This window comes from Aphis gossypii, chromosome 1 (assembly GCF_020184175.1).
Source record: "Aphis gossypii isolate Hap1 chromosome 1, ASM2018417v2, whole genome shotgun sequence".
Classification (NCBI taxonomy): Eukaryota; Metazoa; Arthropoda; class Insecta; order Hemiptera; family Aphididae; genus Aphis; species Aphis gossypii.
The window spans coordinates 83,631,310-83,650,580 of record NC_065530.1 but is presented as its reverse complement, the minus strand read 5'-3'; the positions used below and the strand labels follow the sequence as shown (position 1 = coordinate 83,650,580).

Here is a 19,271-nt window from a genome sequence, read left to right as displayed (position 1 = left end):
TATTTACATCACTTATATATATTTATTTCATAACTCGTAGTATAAATGTACTTTTCGTGTACAACAAAAAAAGTTACGTGGCCCTTTTCGTTAATGCGATATAGGACATTTATTGAACAATTTCTCAAACACCTACTTATGAATCGAAAAAAACGCGCATTGCATGTTCCAATTATAATTCCCTCTTTTATATAATATTACAAAATTAGATTATTTTTTTTATCGTTGCATTGTCACATAATAAAATTGTGTTAACTGGTATTTTCGCAGGTGTTTAGACTATTACGATCGCTGAGACCGTTGAGAGTGATCAACAGGGCCCCGGGCCTAAAATTAGTTGTTCAGACACTGCTGTCATCATTGAGGCCAATAGGCAACATAGTACTGATTTGTTGTACATTTTTCATAATTTTCGGTATTTTAGGAGTTCAAGTGAGTATATTAAAGATATGAATTTTCTTTAAGCTTATGATATAAAATTTTAAGATTGTAGTTGGCTGACAATTCGCATGCTATGAAAAACGTAAAAGTTTTTTTTTTTTTTTAATTATTGATAAAAATAAATTCTAAAATCAATATCTACTTATTAAAATAACTTTAATTTAAATTTAAATAATCTTTTACACTTAAACCTTTAAATGTTGATAATTAAAACTAATTATAAAGGGAATAGTTTATCTTTTGCGCCATTTTAGACGTAAAAGCTAAAAGAAAATTAGATCTTTTAGAATTAATCTAATTCAATTTTGATTCTGTAAGATAATTTAATTAAAATCTTTTCTAGATTTTGAAGGAATCTTTTTTTATGTACATATATATATACGTAATTTAATTATAATATTTTCCATTAAAATCTAACAAATTAACTTTTCATTAAAATCTAACATGCAATAACCTGATAAAACAACTAATCAATTCACATTTTTTTTTCTAAATTAAAAGTGATAGTTTATTCTTATCAAGTACCTAGCCTATTTTTTTTTTTAAATTATAAATAAACAATTTACAAGTCTACTGATCTAGATCCTAATCTCTAATTTTAATGGATTTATTATTGGTAAAGATATATTATTGTTTTTTATTATATTAAAATAATATTTTCACAGAGTAAGAGTAGAGTGTTAGATTGTGAGTATGCTCACCACCGTGATTTATTTAATTATGTACATATTAATTATTACATTTTTTTTTTTTTTTTAAAAACTGAACTTTGAATTTACCTACTTACATTAAATTTGTTATGATATTCAAAAAAATAATATCATTTTATGAAATAAACTTTATTTTTCAAATAATAACCACTTAATCCATTTTTGCTATTAAACAGATGATTTTTTAGAACATTTTATTTTGACATAGGTATTTATCTATATAAAAATGTAAACAATTAATTTCTGAATAATTAAACTGTTATAATGCTTAGTATATATTATAAATTATATGGTATAGTAGATAGTATAGTATACATAAAATAGATTTTATTAAAATTAGAATCTTATATTTATTATACTCAGGCAATTTTTTCAAATGATATTAATTGATAAATTAATAATTACTATGATATTTTAATTAACATAGACTTCATAACTTCTGATTCCAAACCTATACTTATAAATCCTAAGTATAAAAAGTTAAATAACTAAAAAATAACTGATTGAATTTCGGTTTACGAGATTTCATAAATACTAGAAAAATTGAAGAATTTCGATTTTGTTCGTTTTACAAAAAATGTATATTTTAGTACCTAGATTGAAGCATACATAAGTGATAAAATTAGTATTTCGTAAGCCATACTAATTTGGAGGTGTATATACACAAGTAAACATAGGTTCATACTAAATCAGTAAACATGTCTGAGTAAATACATAAATAAATGATATGGTTAGATATAACTCCGTAGCCATTTCAATTAACATCTAGAATTCTAGTTTGTATCTATTAAATCAAATCTGACGTTAAGTATTTTCACGTTACACTTCGTGTTACAATATAATATTATAGTTTGCGTGTAGTTAGGTATGTTTTAATAGTTCTGTACTCGTATAGTCGTATACCCTGTCCCTTAGACACGAGTCAAAAGTTAATGGAGTGTTATGCACTCGCCAAAATGTATGCGTCATAATGTAATATAATAGACACCTACCTATTAACTATATATTAACTGTATAATATTATACATTAATAATTAATAGTTAGGTAGATTGCAAGTTCAAAGTCAATCTATGAAACATCAATTAAAATAATATTATCGATAAAGTTTACTATTTGATTTAATTTTTAAAACGTAGTTATTTGTTCTCTTAAGGACTTAATCAACTAAAATAATAATCTTGTAGGTATAAAACAAATCGAAATAAACTTAATCGATGTAAATTAAATGTGCAATTTTTTTGTATGTATGTAATATTATTAAATAACAATCATTAATTATATCATTATTGAAACAATTTTTATTTCAGTCGCTCATTTTGCTAAAAAGAAACAGAACGCCATCATCTGTTATACTAAATTACTTAAATCAAAATATTGCTTCCAATTAATACGTCGTATCAACACCATAAAAATTATAAATATAAAGCTTTTATTTCATTAACAGTTATAAGTAATAGACTTCCCTCTATTACCATAAATATATCGCCAAAATATTCACATCATTGTAAAACCAATGCATTCATCACTCTACTCAGAATTTTAAATGTACTTAAATAGTTTATTTTTCGCTTGTTTCTTATTTTAAAGCTCACTTTCAAAGAAGAGTTTCCAAATTAAAATGTACGTACTTAATAATAAAATGTGAATATTTTTTTATTTATCGATCACCGTATCCTGTATAAAATATAATATATATATATATTATAACCTGAGCTATTACATTTTTTCCAGTATAGGATTAGTGTTTTAATTAAATTACATAATACTTAAAATACAATATAAATATATATTATATATTATACAACAAAAATATTCGATGTACATAATAAATTTATATATAACATACACTCTTAAATTATTTTATGGTCATGTGATGCTTCAATGGAATGAACAATTCATTAACAAAATGTATGATTTAATCAAGTACCTACATAAAGAATTTTATAATTAATTAAAATAATTGGCGTATCGCTGATTTTTATATTGTTGCTTATCAACGCATACTCTTGACATTAAGTGATCAAATTGTGTTATTGAGGTCATCTTTAAAGTAATAAACTCATCGAGTTTATGATATACAGTGTGTTTCAATTAAATATCAGTAACACAAAATATTTCGTCCGAATGAGCATAGATTAAAATAACACTTATTATAAAAGACAAAAGAGTCAATTGAGTCAATTTCCAATAATTAAATACTCTTTCGGTACATGCATATACAATACAACTTTTTATAAAAAGATATTTATTATTAGTAACTTCATATAATCATATTTTTTCAAGCCACATTAATGAATATGCTTTTTAGATCTTCTTAATTGACTGACTTACTGCAATTTAAAGTTTTCTGTTGAATGGCTTTGTACAGTGGAGAAATTTAACTTATTTTATTTAAAAAAAAATTTTTTAAATATAAAATCGTCTGGTGATAAGAACACATGAAATTAAATAATATCTATCAACTGACAACTTCCTATAAAATGTTTTTTAATTTTTTTTTTAATAAAGGAAAACCGGTATTTATTTAAACTTTAAATTTCTATAATTCATTGAATTGTTGAGATAAAAAAAAAGTTTACTCATCAAAGTTAATTGAAAAAATAGCGCTATCTGAATTTCATTATAATATATGCATTTCCATTTAAAATAATATAGGTTCTATTGCAAATGCACATACCAAATGAGAAATAATTTTGAAACTTAGACCAGAATGTATAATTTAATATCTGAAGCCACCTGATTGAAGTATTCCGTGTTACTATTTAATTTAAACAAGCTGTATCAATCAATATTATGATAGTATACATTGACATGAAAGCCATTTTTAATATAAAAATAAAATTTGTCAATTTCGTAAAACAAATCGATCGTTTTATGTTAACAGCTTTTCAAAGGAACGTTTTTTCACTGTGAAGGCCCTAACATAAAACATGTGCGTGACAAAAAGGAATGCTTGGCTGATAAAAAAAACACATGGGTCAATCAAAAATACAATTTCGACGATCTGGGCAAGGCGTTGATGTCTTTATTCGTACTGTCATCCAGAGACGGTTGGGTAAACATCATGTACACGGGTCTGGACGCCGTGGGAGTTGACCAACAAGTACGTGAAATAAAATATCTTTTTAATAGCAGTTTTTATCAAGATGCGTGTTCATTAGCACGCAACATACTATTAATTTCATTATATATTTATTACTTTTGATTTTTTTTCGCCCTTTTTAATTTTAATTTTTTTTTTTCACTCAGCCGATCGAAAACTATTCAGAATGGCGACTTTTGTATTTTATATCGTTCATACTGCTTGTTGGATTTTTCGTGCTTAACATGTTTGTTGGCGTGGTAGTAGAAAACTTTCACCGGTGCCGAGAAGAACAGGAAAAAGAAGAACGAGTCCGGCGACTGGCCAAACGGGCAAAGCAAATGGAAAAAAAGCGGAGAAGTGAGTTTCCGAAAAATACTATAACAAACAAAAAAACAAAAAAACAAACAATCAAAATAATAAATTGAAAAATTGCGATGTTTCTTTATAGAAATGCACGAACCACCGTACTATAGAGATTACAGCAGCGCTAGACTACTAGTGCACAGCGTAGTCACGTCTAAATATTTCGATTTGGCCATCGCTGCCGTTATTGGTCTTAACGTGGTCACGATGGCACTAGAATTTTACATGATGCCTAAAGTAAGTTTTTATAGACATATCAACTATGGATAATATTTGGAAAAATCTTTACAACGAGCTTTTCTCTCGCTGTATACATTTTATTATACGCATACTCGTATATATATAGTTATATGTGATGTATACATTCCACGTGTACTTAAATGTTATCGACCCGTATTTTTTTTGTTTTACGTTCAAACTATATATTTGTAAATATATACTTGAAAAAAACCCCACGAGTATTCACCCCATTTTTTTTACAGGCGTTGACTTACGCGTTGAAAATATTCAATTATTTTTTCACCGCCGTGTTCATACTAGAGTGCGTGATGAAAATGTTGGCACTGGGACTTCAGCTCTACGTAAAGGACAAGTACGTATACGTACACATTGTACAGCCTCACAAAAGGTGGATAAGGAGAGGAGGAAGAACTTTGATTTCAATCTCATCCCATGCACTTTTACATCATAATTTTGTATTGATACAACGTTATAATATATAACTATTATTTATTTTAGATGGAATATATTGGACATTGGCATCGTCATATTGTCCATAGTAGGTATCACGTTGGAAGAATTAGAATCCAAAATCATACCGATCAATCCGACTATCATCCGAGTAATGAGAGTCATGAGGATCGCTAGGGGTGCGTATAAATTAGGTTTAAATATAAACCGAGATATTCAAACAACAAACATAATATATTATGCAATATGTATAATATAATTTAGGTAGATATACAAAGTAAATTTGTCTTTTATTATTATCACTAATTAATTACAGTCAATGTACATATTTTATATTGTAAACACTTAAATTTTAGATAAGCAGAGTAAATTTGAACATTTTAGTGAACTCTTTCAGTCATATACATAACATATAACGATGGCAATAAAAAAAAGTTTAATGTTTTTCAAAAATCTTATGTTATAATGACTTAAAATTAAGTAAATAAATAATAATAATTCACAAAGACAATTATTATTGTTTAGTGATAAAAGAATCACCTCTTATTTATATTGCAGTAATGGCTATTTGGAGGCTGTTTCGTATAATTTAATTTTCACTTTTGGGTGCACTCCAACCTACCCTCACAAACCTTAACGTATTGACTACACGTTCACATAATAATATATAAGCCAATAATCTTCGGTCGTGTATCGACTGTGTTTGCGTACCTTAATGTAGCCAATTAGTGCAATAACGCTACACTTGACTGTACATACGATCGAAATATCGTATTGTAGATGCGGTGCATGTGTGTATTCACTATGTAGAGAAAAACATCTTAATATACATAATACGCCAATAATAATATGAGCATGTGTTTTTGTTATGAAAACAAACATTGTTAACTTATTTTGTTATAACTTAAGCACCTATTAATAACTATTACGTGAACGACTTTAGGAATTAAACGAAAATCGGATTTCCTACCTAAACAGTAAACATTCATAAATTACAAAAATGGCGCTAGCAGTAGCCGCACACGCGTATTGTGTGTATACTATAAAGCACCTGTATTATTACCAGCAAAGACGAAATTTAAACGAACCGATTTATTTGTTCGAGAAATACGAATATTTAAATACTTTTCCCCGATTTTCGATACTATAAATCTTTTGGGATTTATGTTATGCATAACTTAAATAATTTATTTAACTTGATCTAGTTTATTTGGATGGTTTATATTTAAATCTTTAAATATTAGTACTATTCTAAATAATAATAACTACGTCGTTTAGTAGACTAAAACCGAATAATACTCCATTCAAATTATTTCCAGTTGTTTATAAGAACTTGGAAAATATTATATATTATTAAATAATTTTTTCGATAAAAAAATTTTTATAATATAATATTATCATAAAAATAGTTCATGATGCAATACAATATGCATAATATAAAGAAAATTATTACCATATTACATTGATTTACTATTATAACTATTATTTTATTATTAAATCATAGTACAATAATAATAATTGTTGTGATTTTTTTTTCTAGTTTTAAAATTATTGAAAATGGCTAAAGGAATAAGAGCTCTTCTGGATACTGTGATGCAAGCATTACCTCAAGTGGGAAATTTAGGACTCTTATTTTTTCTATTGTTCTTCATATTCGCAGCACTGGGTGTGGAATTATTTGGAAGACTCGGTAAGCGCATTATTATTGCATTGTTATAATGGCGTATGAACGTCTCACATTTTTCAAAAGCGAAAAATGTATCAAGTAGAACTGTGAGTCTGTGAGTCTGTGACAATATAACGATTACCGTGTAGGATGAATTCAAACAAGGTTTGACTTGTCTCAGGCTCACTTTCATCTATTTGCACATTTACTCAAAACATAAATATCCTTAAGACAACAGATACAAATACAAAACTGCAAAAATGCACACATTCATATTTTAAAAAAAAAAACTATTATCGTTTAAGTAATTATTTCGTAAAAAATATAGATACATTCCTCCATAATTTCAGAAAAATTCAAAATCGTAGTTAACTGTTTTTTTAATCTATAAAGTATAATATGTAATCGATGGCTCTTATTTTATTGTATACGAGTATTTCATCTTTTAACTGTATATTTCAATAACTTTTTAGTACATTAGTGTTTGATTCCTTATCGTTAACATATTATTATTATTATTACTCTATATACTTTTCTATATTATATTAAACATTAAAACATTATCACCAACGCATGTCAAATATTTTATGAACAGAGTGCAGCGACGAGCACTCGTGCCAAGGCCTGGGTGAACACGCTCATTTTGGAAATTTCGGCATGGCATTCCTGACGCTGTTCCGAGTAGCCACTGGTGACAATTGGAACGGTATCATGAAGGATGCACTCCGCGAGGACTGCGACAACGCGGCGGACTGCGTGAAAAACTGTTGCGTAGCCGACGGCATTGCACCCATGTTCTTCGTCATATTTGTCCTGATGGCTCAGTTCGTGTTGGTCAACGTAGTGGTCGCCGTTCTCATGAAACATCTCGAGGAGTCTCACAAACAGGTAAGGCCGTCCATGTCGTGAAATAAGTTGTTTTAACTAAAAAAATCTTCGTCTTTGTTGTTAATTGTCCAAGAAAAATAAACATTTTTGATTTTTGAGTCCCGTTATACACGCCCGTTCCTACCAGGGGTAATCAAAACCCATTTTGGACCGTCTTTTATTCTTACGGGTTCTTCGTCTTCTTTCCTTCTTTGACAAAAAATTACTCGAGATACGAATACTTACCGGATACAATTTTCTCATGCCAAAATAAATAAATAAATGTTCGAATTGCATGTTGTCTATTTAAACGATCTATTCTAATCGTATGACGCTCATTGATAACATAAATTATAAATAGATACATATAATATTATGTTATTATGTGTAATTATATACGTTTTACTTATCATAGTTATTATTTAATTTTTATGCTATTAAATCCAAAATCGTGTGTTATTGCTAATACCTAAATCTATAAAACCGAGATAAAAAATTGTACTTAAATTTAAATATATATATATATATATGTATATTTAATGAGTACACCGAATATATAATATGGTAATAATAATTATTTAATTATAAATTTACTTGTCTGAAAAATATATGAAGAAAAATACTAAGTTAATTATTATTAATTATTTTTAATTAGTGATGTATATTTAACATTTATACTAATAATATAAAATGCTTAAGACTGAAGAAAAATTCTTACAATAATTTTTTAAAAAATAAGTAGACATAACGTTTCATAAAAATATTATCAAGTGAATAATATTTAACAATAATAAATAATATTATACTTTATATTAATATTATTATACCCAAAGTTTATTATAAATTAATTTAAGTTTTATTTTAACATATTTCTTCATAAATCCGATGGGATATAACCAATTTTTAACCATGATTATAGTCGTATAGCTACTTTTTCTCTTATCGCTGTACTAATATTATTCGATACTGTGTATAATATATTAATATGTATCAATAATAGTATAATATAATATTTAATACCCATAAAGTATAATGTTAAACAAAATTGCTGACGTAATATATACACCTATACATTAGGATAATTCATTTTTAACTGGTTATAGTACTACAACTACACGCATTGTTTAAGTCAATTTTTTTTTTTTTTGTTTCGAAAAGAAAAGATATTTTTATATAATTTGAAGAATATGAAAATATATTAAAAATTATTATCAACTAGGGGACCTAATATAATTGTATAAATATAAGACCCAACAAGTTTTTGTAATATTATAATATATATTCATTAACTTTTGTTGTTAAAAATATTTTATACCAACTCTCGATTATTTAAATTATTTAACCATCATATTTATCATCACTCCCAGTTCTGAATTAATATCATTTGCTTCTTGTAAATTAACAAATATGACTACCGTTATTATAAATTATTATTGTTGTCATTTGTATTTTCATTCAGAATTCCAGGTCAACTTATCTTTGCTCATAGGTATATTCAAAAGTTCTGCAAAAACGGTAAAAAAAATTTAAATGAAAAATAACGATGACAGTCAAAGTTATTGTACACAATGCAACGACGACAAAATCGTCTAAACGATTTTTATATTTTGTTCTGGTCCTTTTAAACTATAAAACCACAAAGAACATAATATTATACGTATAATTCAAATTAGTTTAAATAAAATTTTGCATTAAAAACAAAAGTCTAATCTCTAAGGAATACGTGGACCATCAATTAATCGATTATGTTATAAATAAATCATATTATAGTTATCGATTATTCATTACAACTTTTTTACTATCATAAAAATGTACAGATATAATGTATTGTTTTTTATCGTGATAAACTTTTAACTATATTTTAAGCTACAATGTAATAATATTTTGTTCGAAATTTCTATATGTGTATTGGGTATAATATGCAGTTCAGATAAAACTCTGGAGCTAATAAAATTAGAATTACAGCTATTTCAATTTGTATGCGGGATACCGAGCCTTAAATATAATCTCCGTAAAATCGTTTATCCACGTACATCCCACGTAGCCGAGAAATGATATAAAATATATTACAATAATGTTACTGCGCGGGTATTCAGTTCAAATAACAAATATTGCGATAGTAACAATATAAACGCCAAAGGAATAAAATTTTCGATTCGTAAAAAAAAATATATAGGTACCTGTGTAAAATGTTCGTTTCATCAATAAATGCACGCAAAGTGTATAACACAATAGTATTCAAATAAAACGAACGTAAATTTTTAAAATGCCTTCTTCGAAGTTATATGAAACATATTATTGTTATGAGAAATTCATAAACCAACAAATAAATTTAATTTGATTTGTTCTGTAGAAAAACGTTGTATTCTTTTACTTCAATCATATTTTATCTTCGAACAATTTCCGTAGGCGATAAGTGTTGAATGTGAAATAGTAATTATTAATAATTAAATAATATAATAATAATAATAATGCGTAATGTATTTTGATATAACAGCACAAAGTAAATGTTTTAGCCAAGTGTTGGTAATTATTATTTCAGAAATTCTGTAGGAATCGAAAATGCCTATGCGTGCATTTACTTCTACACGTAAGAAGAAGTACCACGCGCTTCCGTTTGTGTCTCGAGTCTGACACACATGCAACATTGTTATTAATGGTGTGGTAGTAGTTATACATCAACACAATGTCATACATCTTGTAAGAGACAACTCAGATTGTGATTCTAAAACTATAATCACTCAATCAAAAATAACTTTTCTATTATAATTAAAAATGCTTTTTACTTACATTTTATTTTATTGCCCTAACTTTAAAAACATACAAGACATATCATATTATTTTGAGTTGTACGCCGAGTTTTTAAATTTTTTAGAATGACGAATGTAATGGATGTACTATAAATGATAACGGAAAAAAAATATTTTCAATATTTTTAATATTATTTATTTTATAAATATTTTAAGTACATATAACGCTCCAGTTTACACCATTTGAAAATCAATTATTTAACACTTAAAAAATCGGTTATGTGAACCATATTTTGATGTATGGTATCTTGCTATATAAAAAACGTATATTGAATAGTTAAATATCCTACCAAATTAAAATCCTTTAATATTTTCTTCGTAGTCATAACAATATACGCTAAGAGAATTGAAACCCAAAACTTAATTATTGAATAACTGTGCTATTTTTTATTACTGTTTTATTAACGCAATAATGTAGCTATTTTGCCTATACAATACGCACATTAACAAATAGAGATTGAATCGTCGTTACATTATTTAGAACTAATAGTTGAGATTTATAGTTTATAAGTCAATATGAAATTTGAATATCTAAAGTACCTACTCGAAATCAAGAACTTAAAATGAAAACTTATATTTCTTTTTCATTCTTCATAGATGGAAGACGAGATGGACATGGAAGATCAATTAGAGAGAGAAATGGCTGCAGAGGAAGAAGAACAATTGGTTCAGATGGCCTTAGACCACGAGTATTCGATTCAAAATCCTTTGTGCAAAGAGTTTTCACTACCCGCCGACTTTACATTTAAAAGTTTGCCGCCTTCACCTCTGTACCAAAGTAAATCAACAAAATATATTCTAATGTTATACAGCGGGGCATGAAAAATACGCATTCCGTGTTTATTGTTTAGCTGTACAAGGGTTCTATTCATTTACTTAATATATTTGTTTTTTTCAGGTTGTTTTTTTTTTTAATCAAATTCTATTGTATCACACTTTTTTATTGTTTTTTTTTTCAACAGGTCAAGGACGACGGTTCTCTTTTAACTCTTGGAGCGGTAGAATGGCGGAACCAACTGTAGTTCCGTCGCAGAGGAGACGTCAGACCGTCCAAGAGTCGAACATGCTCGTCCCTCCGGCGCTTATGCCCACTTTCATGATTCCTCATTTCGAATCCAGGAACCGGAAGTCGTCCTTGAGCGCTCCGCCAAGGAGTGATGTAACGCGATCGAAACATTTCACCCCGCGAAACTATAACTAATTGTTTTCCTCTCGCACGCAGGTCTCGCGTAGGGACAGCGTCCGGAGTTCCGGTTCGCAGCGGCCGGCGACGGACCAACCGGACGCCGCCGGTCAACAGCAGAAACAACATCTGCAACAGTTGCATCAACCGCAGCAGTTTACGGACTGGCAGTCGTCGGCGAACCAGGTGAAGCTGCAAGCGAGGTGCGTCTCGGAAGCGATCGCCGGCGATCAAGCAACCGGAAGCGGAAGCAGACACTCGAACCGCGGAGAGCCGGTGTCGGCGGCCAAGAACAACAAAGCTGCGGCCTCGGCGCTGCTGACCGTTCCGGCGGCGCCCAATCCGAACGCGCTGGCTCCTCCGCCGCCGACTCCTCCGCCGTCGCTGTCCCGGTCGTACGTCACACTGGCCATACCCGAAGAGTGTGCCGTCGACGTGCCGCTGTTGCGGTCCCGTTTCCCGCAGGTTAGGCGGTCCGAAGACCCAAACTCGTCCGGTGTGACCGCCGCTGCAGGTCCGGTCAACACGCTCGACGTGCGGATCGAGGCGAGCGTCAAGAGAAAGACCTGAGCAGTCTCCGACCCACAATATCGATATAATAATACTGTTATTATTATTATTAATATTATTATTACTATTATTGTTATCATCGTCGTCCTCGTTATCGTTATCATCGTCGTCGTCGTCATCGTCATTAATATTATTTTTGTTACGAAATTCGCATCTACCGGTGCAGGCCATCGTCGTTTTTGCAATTTTATCATTTTATCGCGTGTATACAGTACACTCCGCTCGGGGCCGCATACATTGATCAATAAGAATACGTGACCGCTACAGAAAATAAATTATTTTCAATAGGGTTTTCGGAATCGCTTATATTATTAACACACAATAATGTCATATTATACGTCTGTCTATGTTCGGGTGTTGTTGATTGCGTCGAATACTTTGGACTATCTGTAGGTACCTATCTATTTTTAACGTTAGTGAATAAATACGATAAATTATAAATGAACCGTAGCAAAATGTAATATCGTAAATAATAAATAAATCAAAGGAAAATCGAATTATAGTAAAAATTAATGTATTTTGCATAAATTAAAAAAAAAACTATTACACAGCCTAAAAATAATATTCTTATGAGATCGCGATGAAAACGTATAACCCGGTAAATCAATCAATCCTTAAAGCTAAATGAATCGTAAATAAATGTGGTTTTCGAGATAACTATTATTTTTACAAAACTAGAAGATACGAATTAAAACATACTTTAAGTTTCACCTAAAATCTATGTGTAACGTTTTTTTTATGCTGTTTAATTTATTTTTTACATAAAGCGGTTTGCTTTGTCACAAATTATGTACATAAAAAATTCTGGTAGTCGGTGCCTGTGAAACGTGATTTTTACGAGACGTTTGTTTGTCGAAAGTTTCCACCACGCGCCGGTCCGTCGAGTACGGTTTGAGTCGCGGGACGTGTCTATAATACGTAATCCAGCTACGCGTATACATATTGTATTTCACACCTGTTTTGATAGTTTTTCGTCGTCTCATATATATATATATTATATTATTTTCCAATATAATATTGTAATTTATAATATTTTTATCGATCTAAAATCCGTTTCGGTTTTAATCCTCCAATTTATGCTTGAGTAATAAATATACTACCAATACCTGCAACTATTTATTATAATCCGACCATCCTATATTATGATAACACAAATATTGTGTGCGACTGTGTAAGGGAAATTATCGATTCCACCAAAACACTTTGGGAAAAGAAATGTATCGACTCCATCGTTTAAAATTTATAAAAAAAAAAATTTTAATTTTAGAAATCAGCCATACTTTGACTGAATTTATATTTTTTATATTAAACAGATTAATGTTAATATTATGTATTAGTTTAATATATAATTTAAATCATGATGAATATGATATAGGACATTATACAGTATTAATTTAGAATATAATTAGTAAGTGTAATTTATGTTAAAAATATTTTTAATCAAAATAATGATTTACATGGTATTGTTTGGCATACGTTATTCAACGAACCAATTTCCTTCTTTTTTATATTTAGCCTATAATTGTTTAATATTATATTGAATTTAAAGCTCAGTGGAATCAATAGCCAGTGAAGTCGATACTTAGGATATTCGATTAGACATAATACGTAAACTATTGCTAGCGGAGTCGGTACAAAATCCAGTGAAATAAGTGCACGTCAGACATGTCAAAAACATAGTTTGTATTTCGCCAAAAAGCGTAATTTATTGTAATATAAATCGTAATTTTAATTATCTCCCAGATGAATTTTATTTCTGTAGGTGTTTTTAAACGGTAAATTGTGATATTTATAAAGATATATAAAAAAAAAAGTAGATAGTAATTATTTCAAAAATATAGTTGATTCTTTGAAACTATTTTCTTTACTTCGTACTATGATAATCATTAGCTATTGGAAAAAAAAATATATCAAATCAATTTCTAGACATGTTGTTTTATTAAATATATACCTATAACAATGCTCGGTTACTAGATAACAACCGTTAACCTCTTTTGAGAGCTCGAAGAAAAATTATCTCTGTTACGTTGTATTATCTTAGCAATGGATGTGTAAGTGTAAAGAGTTAAGTGTTCAAAAAGTTTTAATTCAAAATTAGCATTTAAGTTTTTTTTTTTTATTATTAAAATGATATTATTAATCTTTCATAAATAATTTTAATGACATTTTCGAAAATCTACTATTATTTAATTAATTAATTAATCAATAAAACTAACAAATTAAGTTATTTTATTAATTTCAAAAATATAATCCGTTAAATGCGAAATTTAATTTCAAAATAATTTACTAATAAAAATGTGTGCTTTCATTGGGTCGTGACAGACTAATAACTATTACCTTGCTCTAGAGATTTAAATGTTTGAAAATTCAAAACTTTTCTGAATATTGTTCTTGAAATCCCATAAAGTTTGGTATAAAACTAAAATTCGGTTTACTTAAAGAACATCGTCTGTCTGTTTGCTGATACTTGATAATATGAAATATATAAAAAATAATATACTATGTCATGACACGATTTCGAAATTATAACACGACACAATGTCCTAAGATTCAAAAACTCAAGTTTGTAAATTATTTTCATAAAATTGTATTATTAATAAACTCGTTTAGTTTTACTTATGGTATAAAATAACGTAAACAGCGTATACATAATAATGTATATATTATAATATAATATATTTTTTAAAGTAACATATATTTATTTTATATTTGTTAATACATAATATTATTATAATTTATAACTAGATAAAATTAGTCGTTTCAACTAGAAATTCAATAATAAATTATGCGATTTGTAACTGTATATAATTGTAAATCTAATAGAGTAAAATAATAATATGTGAATATTCATACTTAATATTTATAGTACGTACACGTTATTCTAATAACCATACACCGCCAGTGTTGTTTTTTTAGATTTTTATCGAACCCAAAAGCATACCAATATAATTTCTAACAAAACAATAAAACATCAACAATAAATGTACGGTAATCGATTCTAAACTTATTATAGATAGGTATAATAGTCATTAGGTACCTACACAAAAAGTATACTCGAGTTCGTCTAAACAATCGCACTTGAAAAACAAACCGAATGGATTTCAGCGTCGAAATAAAATTGAGCCGTGTTCAAAAACCGCTTACACCTTAAATGGACATAACTCATAAAACGGTCTAACAGGTTTTTTTTCAAAAATCGTTTAATTTTGTTTGGCCTGATGATTCAAACTAGGTACCCCGCAAATTGCAATCACTAATAGAGGGGTACATCTACCGCGTACGAACAATTTAGTTTTTATAATAATGACATTCTAGGTATTATAGGTAGTGATAATAAAATAATAACAATAAATATTATTGTGTCATTGGACGTTTATTTTCGATCATAGAATATAATAAAATAGTCAATTTCTTTATTACGTTGTACCTTCCTAGTGAAAGTATTGATTAATATAATATTATTATATGCTACGTCGTATCTGTGATAAAGTTAAATTTATAGATACCTATCGCCTTCATAACATGTATGTAAGTATATAATTTAGAGAGTGGTGCATTTTAATGGCAACGCTAGTTTTTTTAGTTAAAAAACAATTTTTGTGTTTTTGGTTTTTAATAGTATTCAAAATACTATTATAATAAAAATACTGAAAAAGTTCAGACTATAACAAAAACATTTTTTCTTTTCAAAAACACAAAAAAATCACTTGAAAAATTAGTGTAGCCGGTTAAATGGATCTCACACTGTACATGTATAGAAAATAATCTTTATAACATTAATATTACGCGAATATCTGATTTTGTATCGTTATTATTTTTTTTTCTAGAAAATGTAAAATCAAAATCGTCCAAATATGATATTATATTAATATCTAAGTTTGTGTAATTGTGTGTATATTATGTTTTATTGTATGTCTAGTCTTTAGATATTAATTAGTGATTTTCTATGAGACTGCCTATTTCTTAAGTATATAACTTTTTTTAGCATTTATAATAATAATTATTATTATATCTATAATATTATTACCCCGCTTGTACTCGTATTAAATAACGTAAATATTTTAGTAGAGTGTAATGATTTACGCGTAAAATCTCTGTACTACTCTACTCTACTCTCTCTCTTTTTCTCTCAATCACTCTCCATCGAGCTCTTTGTATTTCTCAAACTGACTTATTATTAATATTATTATTATTATTATTATTGTATAATTATTATACTATTACTACGTATATTATTATTATGTATTATTAACGAATAGAATACATATCTTTAAAAATTTTTGTATAATTATATATATATATATAGAATGTCTGAGTCAAGTGTTATGTACAGGAAAACTTTTTGGTACCTACCTCGAACTTTCAACTCAAAAAGATAATAATTCGTAAAAATGAATGAATTCCCTTTGAAAAAATATGTCCTATCCATACTCAACATACCTCATCGGTCGTCCCTCGCAAAATTGTTATTTAATTTGGCTTAAATTTTTTGGAGTTATAGATACTCCGTACTATTATTATTATTATTATGTATTTGGACGTTACTGCATATATAATTATATAAACTTATACCTACTTGGAGAACCTATAATACGGGGCAATTCCATACATAACTTATATAACCGTTGTAGGTACTAAAATTTTACCAATATTTCTGCAAATTAGTGCCTATTATTTATTAGTATATTACTTTTATTTTTACCGTATTTAATAAATTATATTCGAGTAACAATATATTGTCCGCAATAGGTTTTCCGTACAAAATAAAAATCAAATCCTTGCTCACACAAAAATTCGATCAAATAAAACCCAAGTTGAGTGGGGAAATAGGATGACCCCGCACCCCTTCAATAACAAACAAAAAAAAATCATAATGTTAATTAAAAACTTAATATGGACCCTTACGTTTATGCATAAGTACATTTAAATGTATTACTATTTTTTTTTTCCATTGAATTTGTAAACAATTAATAACTACTAATAAGTAGCTTCGGTAATGTTTTGTAGACGGTGTTTTAAATACATTAATACATAATATATACTTGATATTTGAAATATAATGATTCGAAACTGTTGTTTATTTTAATTTATTATTCATTGAATAGTCTCTTTGTATACATCATAATTCAGAACATAGATAGGTATTCTAAAATAAAAAAACGAGCTCGCGTTGTAACTACATAGCACATTCTGTAAGCCTGCGTTACATTGTATTTTAATGATTTAAGTAGAAAAAAAAAGTTGTTTTCTTTCTCCCCTACCTCCCTTATAATACAAAAAATGCATGTAATATGTATAACAGTTTCTCCTGTGGTCGAAACGTTATAATTATAAGTATATTCTATTATTATTAATTTTATTATTTTTATTACAATAATTGGTATATTATAATAGGTGAATATCATATAGGTAACTTAGTAACTATAGGTATATTATATAAGACCACATTATTATTATTATTATTATTATTATTATACAATCCATCCAATTATTGTGACACTATTGATTCAGATAAAAAAAAAATGTATTATAAATACAACATGGTTGTATTGTAAGTATTTTAGAAAAACACGCTTGTTGTTAGCATTCGTTCATCTTTGAGAACATTTTTAATAATTACCCAGGATAAAAAATTTAAAAACAGTTTTGTAAAAATAAATATAATTTTTAAATGTTATTACATAATATAATAATACTATATGACATGGTACTTTGGAGTGGTGTGTGTTCATTTTTTTCCCCGTCAAGTTTTGTAATATAAATTATATCAACCGTACATATTGATCACATCAGCCATCGGGCATGTGAAACCGTCTAAGACCCAAAGAATCAATCCAACCTCAAACTATTTGAATGAATGTCTAATAGAATAGAATATTATGAAGGCCGCGAAAAAAAAAACAAATTCTAAAGTTTTATTTCTTAAGGTGTTATTTTATTATATAAATATCAAGTGAATTTTTATACTAATAGGTGTATTATATTATTTTATTTATTATCTAAAAATCTAAATAATCATAATTATCTCTATTGTTGAAACTGGCAAGTGCTAAGGACTTTTAGTACCTACTTAAAGGTATCTAACTATGGCGAGATATACTCGACGACCAACGCCTTTCATACTTTATACTTCTAAGGTAAGGGTAACCAAATAACAAACCAACAACTAACCATGGATAAGTCAGATTAAGATTAACATGTTATAAAACAGTGTTTCCAAACCTTTTTATCAACATTATGGACACTTTGATAATATTTTACGGGTCACGACCCACAGACCACTACAATTAAAAAATTAGAAACGATTTTTTACTCATTAACAAAAATATAATTTTTTTAACTAAATCACGTCAAGTAGGTAGATAGTAGGTGTTTTCAAAACCAGTAATTCTCAGATCATATGTTTGTTTTTGTAAATATAATTATATACTACTTTTGAAAAAAATAAACAGCATAATGTACCTAGTATCTATACATAGGTATAATAAGTACATGTTTTAATTTACATTAATAATATTCGTTTAAATACGAATACGCTTTTAATCATAACAGATTAAAACCATTTGGGTGTTAGGATGAAAAGTACTGTATTCATATTTATGTGTATAATATATAAAATATTAACACATAATACATATACTTAGATATAGAAACATTAGAAACATATTATAATATATACCATTTCTACTTTTTTAAAGAATTAACTCATTAATTAATAGTTTCTTAAGAATATTTAAATACGAGTACTTAAATTCATACATTGTGCGTGTGCAGAAGTCACGTAATATCAAGTATGAAGATATATAACTATAAGTACAACGGCATTTTATAAGCACATATAGTATGATGGACAACCTGTTGTGAAACGCGCTCGAGACTCTTTAA

General features: G+C 28.0%; 1 protein-coding gene across 6 annotated transcripts in view; it reads left to right on the top strand.

Annotated features, from left to right (window-relative positions):
• LOC114132118 (voltage-dependent T-type calcium channel subunit alpha-1G) overlaps positions 1-17,460 on the top strand; it is a 223,109-nt gene extending 205,649 nt beyond the window's left edge. For all 6 annotated transcript variants that reach the window (XM_050198879.1, XM_050198876.1, XM_050198878.1 and 3 more), the window contains 11 exons: positions 271-432; positions 4,037-4,255; positions 4,402-4,594; positions 4,686-4,837; positions 5,083-5,192; positions 5,339-5,469; positions 6,831-6,980; positions 7,552-7,844; positions 11,231-11,411; positions 11,596-11,792; positions 11,856-17,460. In XM_050198879.1, the coding sequence (XP_050054836.1) occupies positions 271-432; positions 4,037-4,255; positions 4,402-4,594; positions 4,686-4,837; positions 5,083-5,192; positions 5,339-5,469; positions 6,831-6,980; positions 7,552-7,844; positions 11,231-11,411; positions 11,596-11,792; positions 11,856-12,386 (2,319 nt within the window). In that variant the 3' untranslated portion in view covers positions 12,387-17,460. The remainder of the gene's footprint in view (positions 1-270; positions 433-4,036; positions 4,256-4,401; positions 4,595-4,685; positions 4,838-5,082; positions 5,193-5,338; positions 5,470-6,830; positions 6,981-7,551; positions 7,845-11,230; positions 11,412-11,595; positions 11,793-11,855) is intronic.
• The last annotated feature ends 1,811 nt before the right edge of the window (positions 17,461-19,271 follow it).